This window comes from Chiloscyllium plagiosum, chromosome 25, assembly GCF_004010195.1.
Source record: "Chiloscyllium plagiosum isolate BGI_BamShark_2017 chromosome 25, ASM401019v2, whole genome shotgun sequence".
Classification (NCBI taxonomy): Eukaryota; Metazoa; Chordata; class Chondrichthyes; order Orectolobiformes; family Hemiscylliidae; genus Chiloscyllium; species Chiloscyllium plagiosum.
Genome location: NC_057734.1, coordinates 13,365,783 through 13,384,615, shown reverse-complemented (window position 1 = coordinate 13,384,615; position 18,833 = coordinate 13,365,783). Strand labels below are relative to the sequence as shown.

General features: G+C 40.8%; 1 protein-coding gene across 5 annotated transcripts in view; it reads right to left on the bottom strand.

The window, feature by feature from the left end:
- Window positions 1-18,833, bottom strand: part of LOC122562579 (rabphilin-3A-like) — a 239,783-nt gene that overhangs the window by 109,332 nt on the left and 111,618 nt on the right. For 4 of the 5 annotated variants that reach the window (XM_043715534.1, XM_043715537.1, XM_043715533.1 and 1 more), the window contains exons 2-3: window positions 9,636-9,741; window positions 5,007-5,018 (exon numbers count right to left, since the gene is read on the bottom strand). In XM_043715534.1, coding sequence (XP_043571469.1) covers window positions 5,007-5,018; window positions 9,636-9,712 — 89 coding nt within the window. In that variant the 5' untranslated portion in view covers window positions 9,713-9,741. The remainder of the gene's footprint in view (window positions 1-5,006; window positions 5,019-9,635; window positions 9,742-18,833) is intronic. The other variant, XM_043715536.1, reaches the window with a different exon arrangement.

Below are 18,833 nucleotides of genomic sequence, written 5' to 3'. Positions count from 1 at the left end.
TTGCTTCCTAGATGTTAATGGGAATGTAAATGATTTCTGTACAGCACTCCCAGGTACCCTAAGGGACATGCAGCGCAGAGTTAAGAGTGGTTGTGACTTTCAGTGCCACTGGAAGCCCATTGGATAACTGACTCTAAGTCTTTGTGGTCCAAGTAGTTACATTCTGAATCTTAAGCTGAACCTCTGTACACTGCTTCTGCATCAGAGCTTTTATGTACTACACCTGATTCCTGGGCTGGTTCGGTGTATCAATTATCTCCTGAGATCAATGCATTCTTGGACACTCTTTCATTACTGCTTCCATGCAATGGTGACTGCATTGCTACTTGAGCAATATAAACGCCTGTGCACTATATTCTTCTGACTATCCTACAGTACTACATACAGAGTGAATTCTCCAATTTGTTCACGAATGCCTCATCTGAGCTGGATTGCAAGAGTCACTTTTAGTTTACATCATTTCCTGTTTCATTTTGCTCTGATTGCCCTAAAGGAGTTTTTGTAAAACATCTCCCATGTCCTGAGGAATGTCACAAAGTGTTTTACAGCAACTAATTATTCATGAAGTGTGGTCACTGCTGTTTTGTAGACAAACCTGAACTAGTCCCGACACAGCAAGCTCCAACAAACAGCAGTGGGACAAATGGAAAAGATAATTTGTGGTGGTGTTGGTATTATTGACCAGGACACTAGAAGAACTTATTCTATTTCTGTTTAAATGGTGAAAAGGGTTATCTTACTTCAGCCCTCAACTCCCAATGTGTTTGACATTGTATTTGAAACATAGCATCTCCTATAATGTAGTACTCACTCAACAGTGCACTGAAATGTTTTCAAGAGAGACTTGAACCATGACTTGGAGAATGATAACTTTGAGTCAAGGTTGATACCTATCTTGGTCTTAACAAGGTAATTATTTTGCAAGTTTCAAGAACACATGAACTTAAGTTAAACATATTATCTCTCATACCTTAGATTCTGTTTTACTCCAGTAGTTCCATATGTGCAGCGACTCATATTGCCAAATGAGGTCAGTCAATGTATTCAAAGAGAAATTATATCTTACTCCAAAAAAGAAGCTGCAACTCATCAATATAAGGTAACAGTCAGAGGTGCCAAAGAAAGTTCCTTCTTGGAGAATTTTAAAAAGGTGTGGAACCTGCATTTCCTACACATTGGGAGGACTGGGGCTCTGGTCTCCACATTACAAAAAGGATGTAGAGAGATAACAGAACATTCAACAAAGCATTTCAAGGATGACATTAGAACTGATTTACCAAAGCAAGACTGAACAGAGACCCAACTGAAGTCTTTCAGATTATAAAAAGGTTTGCATGGTGTGGAAGAGACCAAACTAGGTGTCACAAATATAAGATAGCCTTAATAGCCTTAATATGGAGAATAAATACCCAGCAAGTGGTTAGAAGGTAAAATTCACTAGAAGGTATACTATAGGTGTATTTAAAGGAACACCACATATACTCCTTCGGGGCAAAAATTGAAAGGTTATGTTGATAGGAATAGATGACAGAAGTTGGGAGGCAGCACGCATCAAGAAGCATTAAGACCAGCAGAACAGCAAGTTCTGAGGAACAGTAATACGACCCAAAATGTTAACTCTGATTTCTCTCCACAGATGCTGCCAGATCTGCTGAGCTTTTCCAGCAATTTCTGTTTTTGTTTCTGATTTACAGCATCAACAATTCTTTCAGGTTTTGGAAAAGTGAATATGCTGGTTAACCTATTACTGAGCTGCACATTTTATCTAATTGTCCACCTAAGACCTGGTGATTTGGAATTTCAATAAACACTATCCATCCTCCTCAAATTTAAGCTCAATACTCAACTGGGAAAAAAAACAATAACTTCTGATTAACCCTAGTCTGGTTCACCAAGATCATGGCTGACCTGTTTCAACATCATTTTTCTGCGCTTTTTCCACATTTCTTGATGATTTTAATATGTAAAACCAATCAATCTCAGTCTTTAACATACTCAATGACTGACCCTCCTCAAGACTCAGAAAAATTTGAAGATTCACCACTCACTGAGTGAAGAAATCCCTCCTCATCTCAGACCTCAATGGCCTAGAGCACCCAACCAGAGAAACATCCTTCCTACATCCACACTGGCAACCCCTGTACAAATTTTGTATGTTTGAATGAGATCACTTCTTATTCTTCAAAACTCTTGCGAATGTAGGTCCAAAATATTAAATCCTACATTATAGGCCATCTCTCCATCTCAGGACTTAGTTTGGTTTACTGCACTCTCTCTATGGCAAATTTATCTTGCATACATTCCACAAATTTGTCCTCCACAACATTCAGTTTACTCAGTCTCTGTTAGATTCAAATCTTCCATGATTACTGCATGCACCTCTAATTTTCTGACTTATACCACAATTTCCATTATCACCGCTGTTTGGTAGCCTATTAGCAACCACCTCAAGGTTTTCTGTCCCTTGCTTTTTCTTAGTTCTATCCAAACTGATACTACATCTTTAAAATTTCAAACTAAGGTCACCTTTATCTATGGTATTCTTTAATTAAGAGATTTACCCCATCACCTTTTCCTGCTGCCAATCCTGCCTGAATGTTATGTATCCTTGTTATTCAGGGCCTTTCCTTGTAATAACTAACAGACTAAACATATGAATTTCTTATACAGGATGACAATTCAACTGTTTTATTGTGAATGTCATTAGCATTCAGACATAAAACTTAATTTGTGCTTATTTAGTTTTTTTGACTGCTTTTTATAAACTCTGGAAATACATTCTTAACTTTGAAATTATTGCTCTCCCCATCATATTTTGATTATCTATTTATGCCCTTATTGCCTTGACCTACTGCCTTACCATTTCCATTTAATTCACCTAATCCTTCCTCATATGATTCATTTCCAACTCAATTTTGTTTAAAGCTCCCTCTACATTCCTAGTTATACTATTTACTAGACAATGGCTCCAGCAAGGTTTAAGTAACATCTGCTGTCACCATACAGCCCCCATTTTACCCAGTGCTGGTGCCAGGGTCCCATGAATCAGAACCGATTTCTCCCATACCAATCTCTTAGCCACACGTTCATCTCTGTAATCTTCTTTGCCCTGTGCTACTTTGCATGGAGTTAATAATCTGGAGACTATTACCATTGAGTTTCTGCATTTTAATTTAGTGCCTATTTCCTCATTGTCTCTATGAACTAGTCTTACCTGGTTCATCGTTATTTACATGGACCATCACAAGTAGATTCTTCCCTTCCTACTGCAACTTCCTCATGGGTCCTAAGCAGATATCCTGAATGCTGGCCTCAGCTGGTAACATCGCCTTCTGGACATTCTGTCTCGACTGTGGAAGACAGTGTCTACCACCATGACTATGACCTCCCTCCACCATCTTCCTTTAACGCCCCTCAGTGGAATAGCTTGCTCCACTATGGTGTCATGGTCAGCAACTCATCTACTCTACAATCTCACTCCCATCTGCACAAGCTGCTAGAACGTTGACTATTTCTTTTGCAAGTTGTATTTTGGATTGGAAGTGTTATTGTGTTATGATTTCTTGGTGTTAAGCAGCAAAAGTCTTAGGTAAGCCAGAATATGATCAGCAACTAAGACAATGAACATATCTAACAATCTGCCTGCTCTCCCCATGAGCTCCCTGTCATGGACAAGTGCTACGTATTATTGTTTAATCCAGAAAGCTGTGGATATTTGAGAGGCAGGTATTTATACACTTGTAGGAATTTCATTCTTCTTAATTTTTTTTTGGTTTTTGTAAAACTGCACAGTAAAGGCACTCACAATGCACAAAACCCCATCTTTATCAATCAGAAACTGTGACAAAGAGCTTTCTGAAGTAGTTTCGAGAATCAAATATCCCCTGACCTATGCATTCCCAATGATGTGAACAATTCAACATAATAAACATTAAAAGAAGTAATCACAAATATATTTATTCTGGTTTACATCAGACTGTTATCACATCTCCTGTGTTTCTACATAAATAAATATTTCTGAAGAACTGTACATTTTGGGTCTTAAATTCTGTAGCTTTCATTGTGATGGTAAAAGAGCCCAATCTGGACAAACCATGTCCTTCATTGTAGTGAGACATTGACTAGAACAAACAAAATGAGGGTTCACATTCTGAAATCAAATATATTCACTGACAAGAAACCATCACATAAAGGTTCATGTTTTGATTTGTGTTATTTTAACGGACAAGAAGGGGAAGAGGGTGCAGGGGATAAATACAAGCTTCTAATGCCAGGGAGATCTCCAGTACGTGGATGGCATTTTCTGAGGAAACTTTCTTTCATGTTACCATTACCCCAGAGCTTCGAACCAAGTCTTAAAAGGAGACCCAGTAGGAAACCCTGTGAATGAAGATTTCTTAAAATCTAAAACACTGACTTGAAAATAAATGTTATGTTTTGCTTAAGTAAAGCTTTGGAGAGACTTGATTAATTCCATGCAATTGAAAGGGATTCTGATGACTTCCTCCAAACCCTTCAACCTCGCCCCCTCGCCTCGTCCTCTACCTTGCAGTTTGCCACCATTTCCATATGAGGGTGCTAGATCTAACTGAGGTGTGTTATCCAAGGAGTCAGTCTCAAGTATGAGCTAAACTTGGCAGGCAACTTAAGCCCACAGGCAGACCCTATCTGCCCTCACCTGAAACCCACAGTAATTTGCCACAGGATAACAATCAAAAACTTCTCTCAACTTTCTCTTTCCCCAAACTCAGAGTGAAGATGTTCATTATAGAATCTGTCCCTGTAGAAGCTGAGCCAATGTAGCTCAGCACAACACAATCGGCTCTGTCCATTCAACATGTCCATTACTTCATGTAACTCCTGAAACCCTGAAACTAGCTCTCTTCAGCTTTAATTCATTTTTAACATTTGTCTTAATTTCGTCATGATGGCATTGCACGGTGTACAATAACAATGCTCAAAAGCCAAGAAAAGTAACAAAGCAAGAGAGAAGAAAGATTACTTACTGTTCCTTCTCACTACGCAGAGGATTAAGCAAAGAAAGAAAATGAAAAATTAAAATAAAATTCCAATTCACAAGAGAGACAGGTTTCCTACAGAATTTTTAATGTTACCAGGATATCAGGTTGAGTAAAAGTGCAGGATGTTTAAGTCACTGCCTTCATTTGAGAACTGACATTTGAACTTGACAGTCCAACTTTGAACTTATTATAAAGAAGGAACCAAAGTTGAACTTGGAAGCTAGCAGTTTGTCCAAAGCAATTCGATCTGTCTTTGCAAAACTAAGAAACATTGCATCAATCCTCAGTGTGTTAACAGACTTATCCACACTATGTTCATAATGTGTATTCTCAGTGAGAGCTGTACTATACTCCAGTGGAATCTAACTCGGATCTACAATGCATTCATATAAGGATTTTGGAAGGCCCACTTAAAATCTCTACAGTGTGGAAACAGGCCATTTCACCCATCAAATCCACACTGACCCTCTGAAGAATACCTCACCGAGACCCACCCATCCCTGTAACCCTGCATTTCCCATGGTTAATCAGCCTAACCTGCACATCTTTGCACTGTGGCAGGATACCAAGGCACCCGGAGGAAACCAACATGGACACAGGGAGAACGTACAGTCACCAGAGGATGGAATCGAACCCAGGTTTTTGGCGCTGTGAGGCAGCAGTACTAACCACTGAGCCACCATACCACCCAGTTGGTTGGCACATCTACAGTGCAGTCCTCCACCTTTGCTCTCATTCCACATCCCAGGAAACAGGGTTGTCTGCATATCGAGAGCATTCTTTCTGGCATTTCAGCATCACCTTTCCCAGCCTAATCCACTTCAGCCTCAATTGTTTCCGTCAATGTCAACACCTTTTTCAAATGTGTGTGCCTCCAATTCTCCTGCCCACTGTCTGTTAAACAATTAAAATTGTTTTATCGTGTTCAAAATAAAGTTGAAAGCAGCTTTGATTCAAAGAAAACCCTCCAATTAGTAAACTGAATTGCTGCGTTCTTTATTTCAGTCTCACAGACTTTTACTCAACCCCAGAATAGAAAATACAGATCCAGGACTTGTTTTATCTCAATGCAGAGCATCCAAATTAAATGGGATCACGCAACACTGACCACACATGTGATGATATTTGAAACCATGCAGTGTTCTTACAGGGTGTATGACAGTAATAAAAAACAGCTCTCTGAGCATGCATGGCGACATTTATAATCATGCTAACATTCTGTAAAATGGAACACCAAAAAGGCGACGATCTTGCACAATATCCAAACAAGTAGCTAGATAATGGAAGACTATAACCTTGCTCTGGCACCAGAACTGGACTGATTAGTGAAAGATTATAGTCGAATACATGTATTTCCACTGTATTTAAATAGATAACAAATAAATGCCTTTTTAAATACATTAATTGTTGATCTGCTAATACTGATAGCAGCAATTCCTAGGTTTCTATCTCCAAAAGAGTTGTTTATGACAGCATTCACATTCATTCAAGCAGAGTTGAATCAAGTGCAGCAAAGATGTGAATCAGACTTGAATCTATTTTTCTATGAATTGGAAGCAAAAACATATCTAACGTACAACAGTGGCAATCCTCAGAGATGCTAGAATTTACTTGCTCCTAATGTCTCAGGAATAATGAATTAAATTCAGCTGCTCATCCACTTCCAGAGATTGGAGAATGGCTGATGTGGTGCCATTTTTTAAGAAAGGTGGTTAGGAAAAGCCAGGGAACTATAGACTAGTGACCCTGATATCAGTGGTGGGTAAGTTGCTGGAGGGGATTCTGAGGGACAGGATTTATATGCATTTGGAAAGGCAAGGACTGATTAGGGATAGTCAACATTGCATTGTGCGAGGGGAATCTTGTCTCACTAACTTGATTGAATTTTTTTAAGAGGTGACAATGAAGATTGATGAAGGCAGAGTAGTAGATGTTGTCTTTGTAGACTTCAGCAAAGTGTTTTGACAAGGTTCCATATGGTAGAGTAGTTAGTAAGACTAGATCACATGGGATCTGGGGGACCTAGCCAATTGGATATAAAATTGGCTTAAAGGCAAGAGAGAGAGGGTGGTGGTGGAGGGTTGTTTTTCAGTCTGGATGCCTGTGACCAGCGGTGTGCCACAAGGATCAGTGTTGGGTCCACTGCTTTCGGTCATTTATATAAATGATTTGGATGTAAATATAGGAGGTATGGTAAGTAAGTTTGCACATGGCACCAAAATAGGTGGTGTAGTGGGCAGTAAAGAAGATTATCTCAAAGTACAATGGGACCTTGATCAGATGGCCAATGGGTGAGGAGTGGCAAATGGAGTTTACAAAGTAAATGTGAGGTGTTGCATTTTGGAAAAGCAAACCAGGACAGGACTAATACAATTAATGGTAGGGCCCTAGGGAGTGTTGCTGAACAAAGAGACTTAGGGGTGCAGGTACATAATTCCTTGAAAGTGGAATCGTAGGTAGACAGGATGGTGAAGAAGGCATTTGGCATGGTTTCCCTTCATTGGTCACAATATTGACTGTAGGAGTTAGAATGTCATATTGCGGCTGTACAGTACATTGGTGAAGCCACTTTTGGAATTCTGGACGCCCTTCTATAGGAAGGATTTTGTTAAACTTGAGGGGGTGCAGAAAAGATTTACAAGGATGTTGACGGGACTGGAAGGTTTGAGCTATAGGGAGAGGCTGAATATTCTGGGGCTGTTTTCCCTGGAGCATCGGAGGCTGAGGGGTGACCCCTTATAGAGGTTTATAACATCATGAGGGGCATGGATAGGGTAAATAGCCAAGGTCTTTTTCCTAGGGTGGGGGAGTCCAGAACTAGAGGGCATATGTTTAAGGTGAGGAGAAAAAGACTTAAAAAGGATCTGAGGGATAACTTTTTCATGGATACGGTGGTGCACGAATGGATTGAGCTGCCAGAGGAAGAGGTAGACGTGGGTACAATTGCAGCATTTAAAAGTCATCCAAAAGGGTATGTAAATAGGAAGGCTTTTGAGGGACTTGGGCTAAATGCTGGTAAATTGGACTATGTCAGATTGGGATGTCTGGTTGTGCAGATGAGCTGCAGAAAGCTTCTATTTCTATACGCGTGTCATAGAGTCATAGAGATATACAGCACAGAAACAGATCCTTCGATCCAACTCGTCCATGCCGACCAGATATCACAACCAATCTAGTCCCACCTGCCAGCAACCGGTCCATATTCCTATTCATATACCCATCCAAATGCCTTTTAAATGTTGCAATTGTACCAGTCTCCAACACTTCCTCTGGCAGCTCATTCCATACACGTACCACCCTCTGCGTGAAAATGTTGCCCCTTAGGTCTCTTTTATATCTTTCCCCTCTCACCCTAAACCTATGCCCTCTAGTTCTGGACTCCCCCACCCCAGGGAAGATACTTTGTCTTTTATCCTATCCATGTCCCTCATGATTTTATTAACCGCTATAAGGTCACCCCTCAGCCTCTGACGCACCAGGGAAAACAACCACAGCCTATTCAACCTCTCCCTATAGCTCAAATCCTCCAACCCTGGCAACATCCTTGTGAATCTTTTCTGAACCCTTACAAGTTTCACAACATCTTTCTGATTGATAGGAAGGAGACCAGAATTGCACGCAATATTCCAAAAGTGGCCTAACCAATGTTTTGTACGGTCACAGCATGACCTCCCAACTCCTGTACTCAATACTCTGACCAATAAAGGAAAGCTTACCAAACTGTATGACTCTGTGACTCATAGCGCAATAGAGTAAATAAAAGGCACAAGTCAACTTCCTCTTTTCCTGCTTGGTGCCCCAGAGATCTAGTGCATTCTGTAAATGATATCTCAGGGTTTCTACAGTAGACTGAGCCCAGTGTCTTCAGGGGCACCTCTGCCCAGCTTCTGGAGGAGCCTGTGTCTGATTTTGTGAATAGAATCGAGTGCAGGTGACCTGGGATATTTAATATCAATGAGGTTTGACTAAATTTTCTGCCTACCTCTGGCTCATGCAACAGATTTCAAACTCTTCTGTCTCCAAACTACTCATCATGTGGGTACCATCCCCGTATGGTCACAACTGTTGAGAAAATATCAGGACGAACAGGGGCTGGCTAAAACTCCGCTGAGAATTCTTAACAACTGTATCTCTGTCTTCTACAGCTCATGGGTGGCATGAGTACATTTGATGTTGATTTAAAAGATATAGTTAACAAATACAACCTGCTTCATTTGACCAATTTCACTGCAACTGCAGAAGGGATTGGAGGTTTTCTTAGTATTCGTTAGTCATTATCTAAAAGTTCAGTGCCAAAGCAAAAATCTGAAACAGTGGAAGAAAAGCAGTGATCGTGCAAGGTAATTAGTGAAAAGGCTGTGACTCTCCATGAGACTGGGGACTGGGGGCTGGGGGGTGCTGTGTGAAGGTGTCTTATGAAGGCGTGCAGCAGAACATCTAGAGTAGGTTGATCATAGACATTTTGGGTTTCAATAAGAATACAATGCGACTGAGAATGACTGAGCATGCGAAAAAACAGGCATGAAGGAGATTTGGAAGTGAAGCTCCTTTATCATACTGCAAGGCTTCCACATGCTTGAAAAAGCAACTTTAGGAAAGACTATGTTTGCTTACTTTGATCTGAGAGTGAGCTGGCGATCATTTGGACAGACCCAGCGGTCAGTGTTGTTCCCAAATACAGTGTTCGTCATGGCTGGCAACTGCTAAAAGGCAGCAGGATCTGCATAAAACAAAAACAGCAGAAATATTGGAGTTCAGTTCTGAAGGAAACCAACTTTGTCAAGTTGCATTGCTATATAACACCATTAGCCAAAATTTAACACGGTGGATTCTGAGATTAATTCACTTCTAAATGTTTCTTCACAAGACTCCACATGGATATTTTTAATCAATCTGTTAAAAACATGTTATGACAGACCTCTGGGATAGATGGGACTTGAACCGAGGCTATCTAGCCTAGAAGTAGTGACATGGTCACTGCACCACAAGAGCCTCTCAGAACACTCTCCATATGCTTTATTCAGAGATAGGCATTGACCAATCAAATCCAATCAATGTGCACAACCAATCAGTAGGCATAACCAATCAAAACTAGCCTCTGTTTTGAGAAGGCCATTGTTTTTAAATTGAAAGCTCTCTTTGATGTTGATTTAAAAGATATAGTTAACACATACAATCTGCTTCATTTGACCACTTTGACTGAGCCCAGTGTCTTCAGGGGCACCTCTGCCCAGCATCTGGAGGAGCCTGTGCCTGATTTTGTGAATAGAATCGAGTGCAGCAGGTGACCTGGGATATTAAATAATCAATGAGGCTTGACTAAATTTCCTGCCTACCTCTGGCTCATGCAACAGATTTCAAACTCTTCTGTATGCAAAACACCTTTTCTCCTTTTGAGATGTGACTTTTTAACTATTCAAGCAAAGAGTTAAGGAATATAGGTTTGTAGGACAAAGAAGGATAAGATGGAAGAGGGTGAGAAGTGGAAGTTATAGCATTAGGAAAACTAAAGGGAAGAAAAAGAAAGGAGCTTTAGGATGAAGCTGGTTTGAAACATTTAAGAGAAAATGGAGCCATCTTTGGGTGCATGGAGTTCAGTTGACTCCAAAAGCTCTGAGGAGAAGGAGATACAGAACTAAGCCTGGCCTCAGAATGTGAATAGATTACCTGAAACAAGATCATTCTTGACAAGAGTGCTGTCATCCAGCAGGCTTATTTCAAGGACATAACTCATACGTATATTTAATCCTTCATTCCCTTACAATTCTGTTTCATGACACCTAACTGGCAAAAAATTACTTTTACATTTGTTTCACCTTTATGCAGCTGTATTACTCTGTAATGGAGATATCAGAAAAGCTTACTTGATTATTTTTAAAATCAATTTAATGACAACAGTGCTTTCAACTCTCATTTATAAAGTTTTAATTTGATTGAGGACTCAATGCATAACGATTTCAGACAGTGGAGAATACAAAACTGTAATTTCAGCATCAGATTAATCTGGGTACTGCAGGTGCTGGAGATTAGAGTCAAGATTAGAGTGGTGCTGGAAAAGCACAGCAGGTCAGGCAGCATCCGAGGAGCAGGAAAATCGACATTTCGGGCAAAAGCCCTTCACCTTGATGAAAGGCCTTTGCCCAAAAAGTCAATTTTCCTGCTCCTCGAATGCTGCCTGACCTGCTGTGCTTTTCCAGCACCACTCTAACCCGGAAACCATTTGATCTTTCTTTACAACGACAGTTGGATGACCAAACTAAGAACACGAGGAAGAAAAGGCCAGTCACTGTTTTGGCCCTGTTCCTTTGGCAGTTCTTAAACAGCCTGCTCAGTTTTGGAATCCAAACAAAACATTTCATTTCCTGCAGGAACTTCTAATTCATCTTATTACCTGCTCCTAAGAATTTAAATGCTATATATAATTTAAATCCATTACGACTTTTTCTCAGTCAAGCTCATCAAGGCAGTATGTACCCAGTCCTCTAATATTGGGCTAGTGACAATGAATGAGGTATTTACATAATCTGATTTATTCTGCTTATAAATGACAAAAAAACCCCCAGAACATATTATCATAAATGTACTTTTAAGTAATGGTCCAATCTGATTTATAAAAAAGGCATAGGAAACAAATCATAATTCTAAAAAGACTTCATCGCCCATTCTGAGTGGGTTTTCTCGGTTCCAATGAACATATTTTTAAAAAGAAAATAATAAAGGCCATTGCCTAATACAGTTCTGCACCAACACAGCACCACACAATGCTCAGATTGGCCTCAATCTCTGTTGCATTCAATTCCCAATCTCAAATAGGAATAGGTGTAAATCTCTCTAATAGGTCCGAAGTCTTCAGAGAAATCCATATAGCACACGGTGAGAAGAGGAATAAAAAGAGCTTGTATTTAAGTAGCACCCAATCATACACTCAGAATGTTAGCTAAAATAAATTTCCTTTGAAATGTAGTCACTCTTATTACCTGAGTAGGATTGAGGGAAAATCTTGCAGTAAAGCTCCAGAAATAGCCAAAACAACAGATTGTCTGTGTTTGTTCTCCATGAGTGATATTGGTTTAAGGGAGAAATGTTTAAGGGCATAATAACTCACTCCTCATTTTTAAGGCCACAATTTTATGCCTCATTAAAAAGATGAAATATCCAACAACAGGAGACATTCTCCTTTTTTTTAGGCACAGTTTAGATTATGGGACTTGATCCCACAACCTCTAGACGCAGAGGCAAGGGTGTGACCTGATGTTTGCCCGGCAACACACAATATTTACGGACTTATATTGGTCATGTGGTAAGTTCTGACCAACAGTACCATAACATTCTCTTAACTTAAAATATCGGTGGCTTTTACTATCTTAGTGATGTAAATAAATCCATTTGACATATGTTGAATTCAAGGCAAGTGCAATAAAAAACTGTTATACCTAAAGATTGCCAAACTGAAGCATAATGGTCTCAATACAATTGAACACAATAGCTACTGGACTCAAAGATCATTTAAGTGAAGGGATATTGGACAAGGGCCTCTGGACGCGCATCATTTCACCAGAAGATTACTGAAAGTTTTGCAAACAACTATATTTATATTTCAGCTTAGAACCTCAAATCATTTTCCTATGAAGAAAAATCTCAAGTTTAACCAGTATTTTTGGCAAATTGTTATGACAGAAAAACACTAGGAATAAAGAAAAAGTGTCATTTCATGACTAAACGTTCATGTGTGATTGAACAACGATTCTTTATAATGTACAATCCTGTCATCGATAACTTTGGCTGCACAAAATGAAGAAGTCTTGACATTTTAGCAGTTAAAAGATGAAGAGGGTAATTACTTGGAACACTAATAGCACTGTAAGTCACTGGCCATACATCATATTCCAGGCAGGCAAAGCAATGTACTGCACAGCTTAACATCTGCACTATCAAGCACTTCCATTAAGAATAGGACCTCTCAGCAGTTTGACAATTATTCTTATACTCTATCATTTATTGTGATGTTGAAACAGCAAACTAGTTTGTATGATATTACTTGGGTTTGAAGCTTTACAGCACCAATTTAAGCCAAATGAGAACAGGTTGGGTGATGGGATTAATAAATTTGTATATGGCATTCACCACATCCAGTATCTGTGTGTATGTATAGATTATATATATATATTTTAACCACCTTGATTCAAACAGTGTGTGGGGATTTTGCCCTCAACAAAAAAATGTCTACTGAGATTCAAGAGTTTAAGACGGGACTTCAATTAGACCATGACTACTATTCCCGAGGTACGGTATTGTTCAGGGGAGAAGGCCCATAAGAGGATTGAGGTCTCACATAGAAACCTTGGGCTTCCCCCTTCACTGGGTTTCCTCTTTCCACTGACTGTGAACCCGTCTCCACCATTACCTGGATGTCCATCAGGACTTTCCTGACCAGTGTGCTGTTTCTGTGGTTCCAAGGTCACAATCTCCTGCTCTACTTGCCTATGTCATGCCTATGGGGTTTGGTTCCTGTCTTGAGTGGAAGTTTGGCCAAGTATGTTTATTTGACACCTGGGAATTAAAATATCCTAGGACTAATCTTTCTTAATATTCATTCACGGGATGAGAGCGTCGCTGGCTACGCCAATGTTTATGAGTCACAGAGCAGCTTAGGGTCAACCATACTGCTGCTTTGGGTCTAGATTCACACGTAGGCCAGACTAAGTAAGGATAACAATTAGCTTCCCTAAAGGATATTAACAAACCAGATGGGGTTTTCCAAACAATCGACTCATGATTATCATTAGACTCTTGAATTCCAGATTTTTATTGAATTCAAATTCTACCATCTGCCTTGGTAGGATTTGAACACAGATCCCCAAATATTACCTGGGTGTCTGGATTATCAGGCCAGTGATAGTACCACTAGACCACTGCCTCCTCCTCTCAGTCAGCCTTGGCCAAGCATGATGCTTGCATTGGTGACCCAAGCTTGCTGCTAAAATCGTGTCTTTCTGTAATGGAGGAGGGAGAATACATCCCACTCCCATTTTACACTTCCCACTGCACAAGCATTTTATCTCATCATCTATATTTACATAAGATCATTTTATAGTGAGAAAACCACTGCTAACGGATTCTGCCGCCTGAATGCCTCGTTCACAGAATCATAGGATGCAACAACAGATGGTGATCTAATCATCATGAAAACTGCTTGACAAGTTGCCAAATCAGTCATTGAAAGTTTATTGACAAAGCTCAGGAAGAGAAGACTGCCAATCGCTCAGTGGGTAAATACACTGTGCTGAAGTGACAACGAGCCATTTCATCAAGCTGCCCCATGTCAGACCACTAGCCTCTGCTCAGTTCCCTAATGTCAGCAGATGGGACATAACTACTTCCCTCCATTGATGTCCACTAACTTCCTGCTAAAAGTACGAAGCATGGGCACTAGGGGAGAACCAGGGTGGCACTGTTGCATTCACTGCCTTTAGTTCACAAAAGTCATCAGCCAAAGACCTGGATCTGAGCAGGAATCAGTGCCTCTGGAGAAGTAAGAAGAGGAGTAAATTAATTACTAAAATCACTTCAAAATGTTTTGATTGTCAAGGTTAGTCATTAGGCTTTTTGTCTTTAATGGGTTGGCAACCTTATGGGATATGCCAATGCAATTCAAATCAACAGACCATTAGTTTGTTCTGGCTCAGCTAGAATACATGGAGCTTGTTAGAAGTTATTATAATTCATTGCTTTCCATGGCACAACAAGCTGTATAATTTCATCGGATGCTCATTTGTTCCTTATTCAAGGGCAGCCAGCCGAAATGAAGGAAAGTGAACAGCCTGAATAGCTCCAGCATAGCCCTTGGACTTAGAGGCTCATAGTGAGATGACATAAGTTCAATCATGATTTTGATTTAATATTAGGGCACTGTCAAGGATGGGTTCCCTCTTTCTCACTGAAAGATGGAAAGGAAAGATCAAAAGATCTTTTCAGAGGTCAAATTCAAATTGGAAATATTTAACTGGAACAGGAAGTGTGGCAGAGTTCAGACTGAAGTTCCCACCTTCATTACTGATGGGAGAGATAAAACTGAGCAAACGGAAGAAAACAGGGGATCCAATTCTGGATATCTATGTGGGTGATGGAGATTTGTTGGTTCAATCATGTGTGGGGATGATTTTACTACAGGAGTTTGCTGCAATATTAATAAAGACCACCAGCCTCACTGCTCATTCTGAGTTTACAATTTCCTGTTGCTATCACATGCCCTGAATCCCATGCATCACATGCCACTTCCACTCAGACAGCGTTAGCAAGTGATCTGCTCCCCTTCCTCAATCCTCATCTGTCTTCTCCATACGTGAGCTAGTGACTGCAAATGTTTGAACAGACTCACTAACAGTTATGAGCTGCTGTCCAGCCTGCTTCTTCCACCAAGCACAGCTATTGACAAATATTTGTGTTTTATTGGGGTAGGGCTGAGGAGCATTACTGCCACACGCATCACATTTTTCAAAACAATGGTGCAATGAATCACCCACTCCAACGCTCACCATCTGTAACATATTCCTATTCTGAAACTGGTTCACCACGATGATGGATTTGTCTATTACCTTATCCAGGTGAAAGACATGATTGCCAGCAAGCAAAAGACTTTTTTGCAGTTTTGTCATCTCTTTTTAGCATCGGCAAAGCTAGTTGCAGTGTTTAGCTTCCTTTGCTGTTCTCTGCTCCAACGATGGACCCAAAAGTAGGTGTGTCCGCACCTGATGGACTGCAGTACAAAAAGGTGGCTCACTACCTTCCAGGAACATCAGGGAGGGGCAACAATCAAGGAGAGTCATGCCAGCAGTGTTCACATCCCACCAAAAATATAGTTTTAAAAATATGATAGAAGAGCACCCTGTAACACCAGCCCTGACAATGTTTCCATTCCTAATGCTAGTCCAAATAAGACTGCCATTTTGAGAGCTCATTCGGAGTTTTGTACAGTGGTAAGAGTTCACTGGGAACTTGTTTGAGGCTGCTGAAACACGCTGCATCTGGAACCCTTAGAGACACCGGAGAGAGGGAGAGCAGGCTCACAGTCCCCACAAACTGAATTCATTTCCAGGTTGCAGAAATGAAATCTCAGCTTGTTCACCTGGCAGCTCTCGTGGGTCTCGAGACTCTTTATCTTCATGATTATCGGTTGCTATTTTACAGAGTTTCATCCAGCTGCAGCCTACTTTGTTACACACTGCGTCAAACATTTGGATTATTCATTTTCAGGCAATATGTGCTCAGACTGCGATTCTGCAACCACCATCCCCCCAACCCATGTGAATTATTGCATGTGACTGTCGATTTATTAACAATTATAGACCTGCTTACAGTGAAGGATTATGACCAATATTTGATGAGTTCCTTCAACTCATTTCATTTTGGACTTTTATAGAGGATCATAAGGTAAACACAATGACTACAGATGTTGGAAACCGGATTCTGGATTAGAGTGGTGCTGGAAAAGCACAGCAGTTCAGGCAGCATCCGAGGAGCAGGAAATTCGACATTTCGGGCAAAAGCCCTTTATTCCTGATGAAGGGCTTTTGCCCGAAACGTCGATTTCCTGCTCTTCAAATGCTGCCTGAACTGCTGTGCTTTTCCAGCACCACTCTAATGGAGGATCATAAGACCATACGATACTGGAACAGCATTACATCATTCAGCCCCTCAAATCTGCTGCACTATTCAATCATGACTGATATGTTTCTCAACTTCATTCTCCTGCCTTCTCCCCATAGCCCTTGATCCCCTTAACAAACAAGAAGCTATCTATCTCTGTCTTAAATACACAACCCACTGCAGCAATGAGTTCCACTGATTCCCCACCCTCTGGCTGAAGAAATTCCTCCTCATCTCAGTTTGAAAGAGTCTCTCCTTCAGTCTGAGGCTGTGCCCTTGGGTCCTTGTTTGTCCTGCTAGTGGAAGCATCTTGTCCATGTCCACTCCATCCAGGCCTCTCAGCATTCTGAAGTTTTAATCAGACTCCCTCTCATCCTTCTAAACTCCAGACCCAGAATCCTCAACCATTCCTCATATGAAAAGCCCTTCATCCCCAGGATCATTCTTATAAATCTTCTCTGGACCCACTCCAATACCAGCACATCCTTCCTTAAATATGGCGCTCAAAACTGCTCACAATATTCCAAATGTGGTCTGACCACTGCCTTATACAGCCTCAGCAGTACATCCCTGCACTTGCATTCTAGACCTCTTGATACGAATGCTAACATTACAATTGCCTTTCTAACTGCCAACTGAACCTGCATGTTATCCTGAAGAGAATTCTGAACTAGGATTCCCAAGTCCCTTTATACTTCTGATTTCCAAAGTAAACTACATCTCCATTCTTCCTACTAAAGTGCAGAAGCTCATAATGTAAGAGACTCTGTCTGGTGAATTAGAGCAGGATTGGAGCTACGTGGGCCAGGAGCAGGCAGGTGGGACTAGTTTTGTTTGGGATTATGTTCAGCATGGACTGGTTGGACTGAAGGGTCTGTTTACCTACTGTATGTCTTTATTTAACCCCAGGTCTCAGGGGGAGTGAAGGCACGGCAAACCAATCCTGAGGGCTTGTTATTTCTTATTTTCAAGCAGTGAGTAAAGCAAAGTTAATGATTTCGAGTGAGCAGCATGACAATGCAACTCACTGACACTCCTGTAAAATGCAGCAGGGACATCTTGGATGTGGGATTACTCTCACAATTTTCTGGTTATTAGGTTCCTGGCTGCTGTCTCCTGACAGGAGAGACATTAAATTCAGGCCAAGCGAAGAAAAGAAATGAAATAAATAAGAGAGTAATTGTTTCCAAGCTACTCACACATGCCTTTTCCTTGTAACTGGATCAATACAAGCCTCTTATCTGGGAACTGAAATGGGGCCCCAGGGAGATATACACAAAAATAAAAAAAACTTTTATGAATTTTCAAACTAAATGACCAGTGACGCAAATTAAAGCAGAAACATTCTACTATTTCAACATTTTAAAATTAAATATAAATACAAATATTAAGTACTGGAAATATGCTAAAACCCGCCAGGATCCAAATGAGTGCAAGCTGATGAAAGCTGATTGGATGAGGATAAGTGTCACATGAGCGACTGTAAGAATTGCCCCCAAAAGTTAGATTCTGACCAATCTGCTGTTAATTTCCAATACTTTCTCGGCAAACACTCGATAGATTAAACTTGACAATTTTGATTGGTCTATGATTACGACATTTGTTCTTTGTTCGATGACTCTTTCCCTCATCTCCAAACTGTAAATTAAATCTCCAGCAACTGAGTTCCACACAAACAGCACCAGCTGCTGCAGTTTTGAAGAATATCATTTTTGACAGCTATACTTAGATTTTCTGTCCCCCCACCAAAGGGCCCAGTGTAAAAACCGAATCAGTGTACAACTAGACCTTGTATCTTCAGATTAACATCAGCCATTAATACCCAGCTGCACTGACTCCACCAGCAACACCTGTTCCCACAAGCTGTCCAATTCAGAAGAAGATTTCCATTATTCTGCTCGGAGTCAGACCATTCTCATTGAACAACATCACCTCCTCATTAGAACGGGAATTCTCAGCATTTCCCATCAGACTTTAATGCCCCACACTCCCCATCTGACTACACCACCCTACCCTCCCCATCAGACTGCACCGCCCCGCACTCCCCATCAGACTGCACCGCCCCACACTCCCCATCAGACTGCACCGCCCCACACTCCCCATCTGACTGCACCACCCCACCCTCCCCATCACCCTCCCACCCCCCCCTCCCCGGCTCATTCCCTA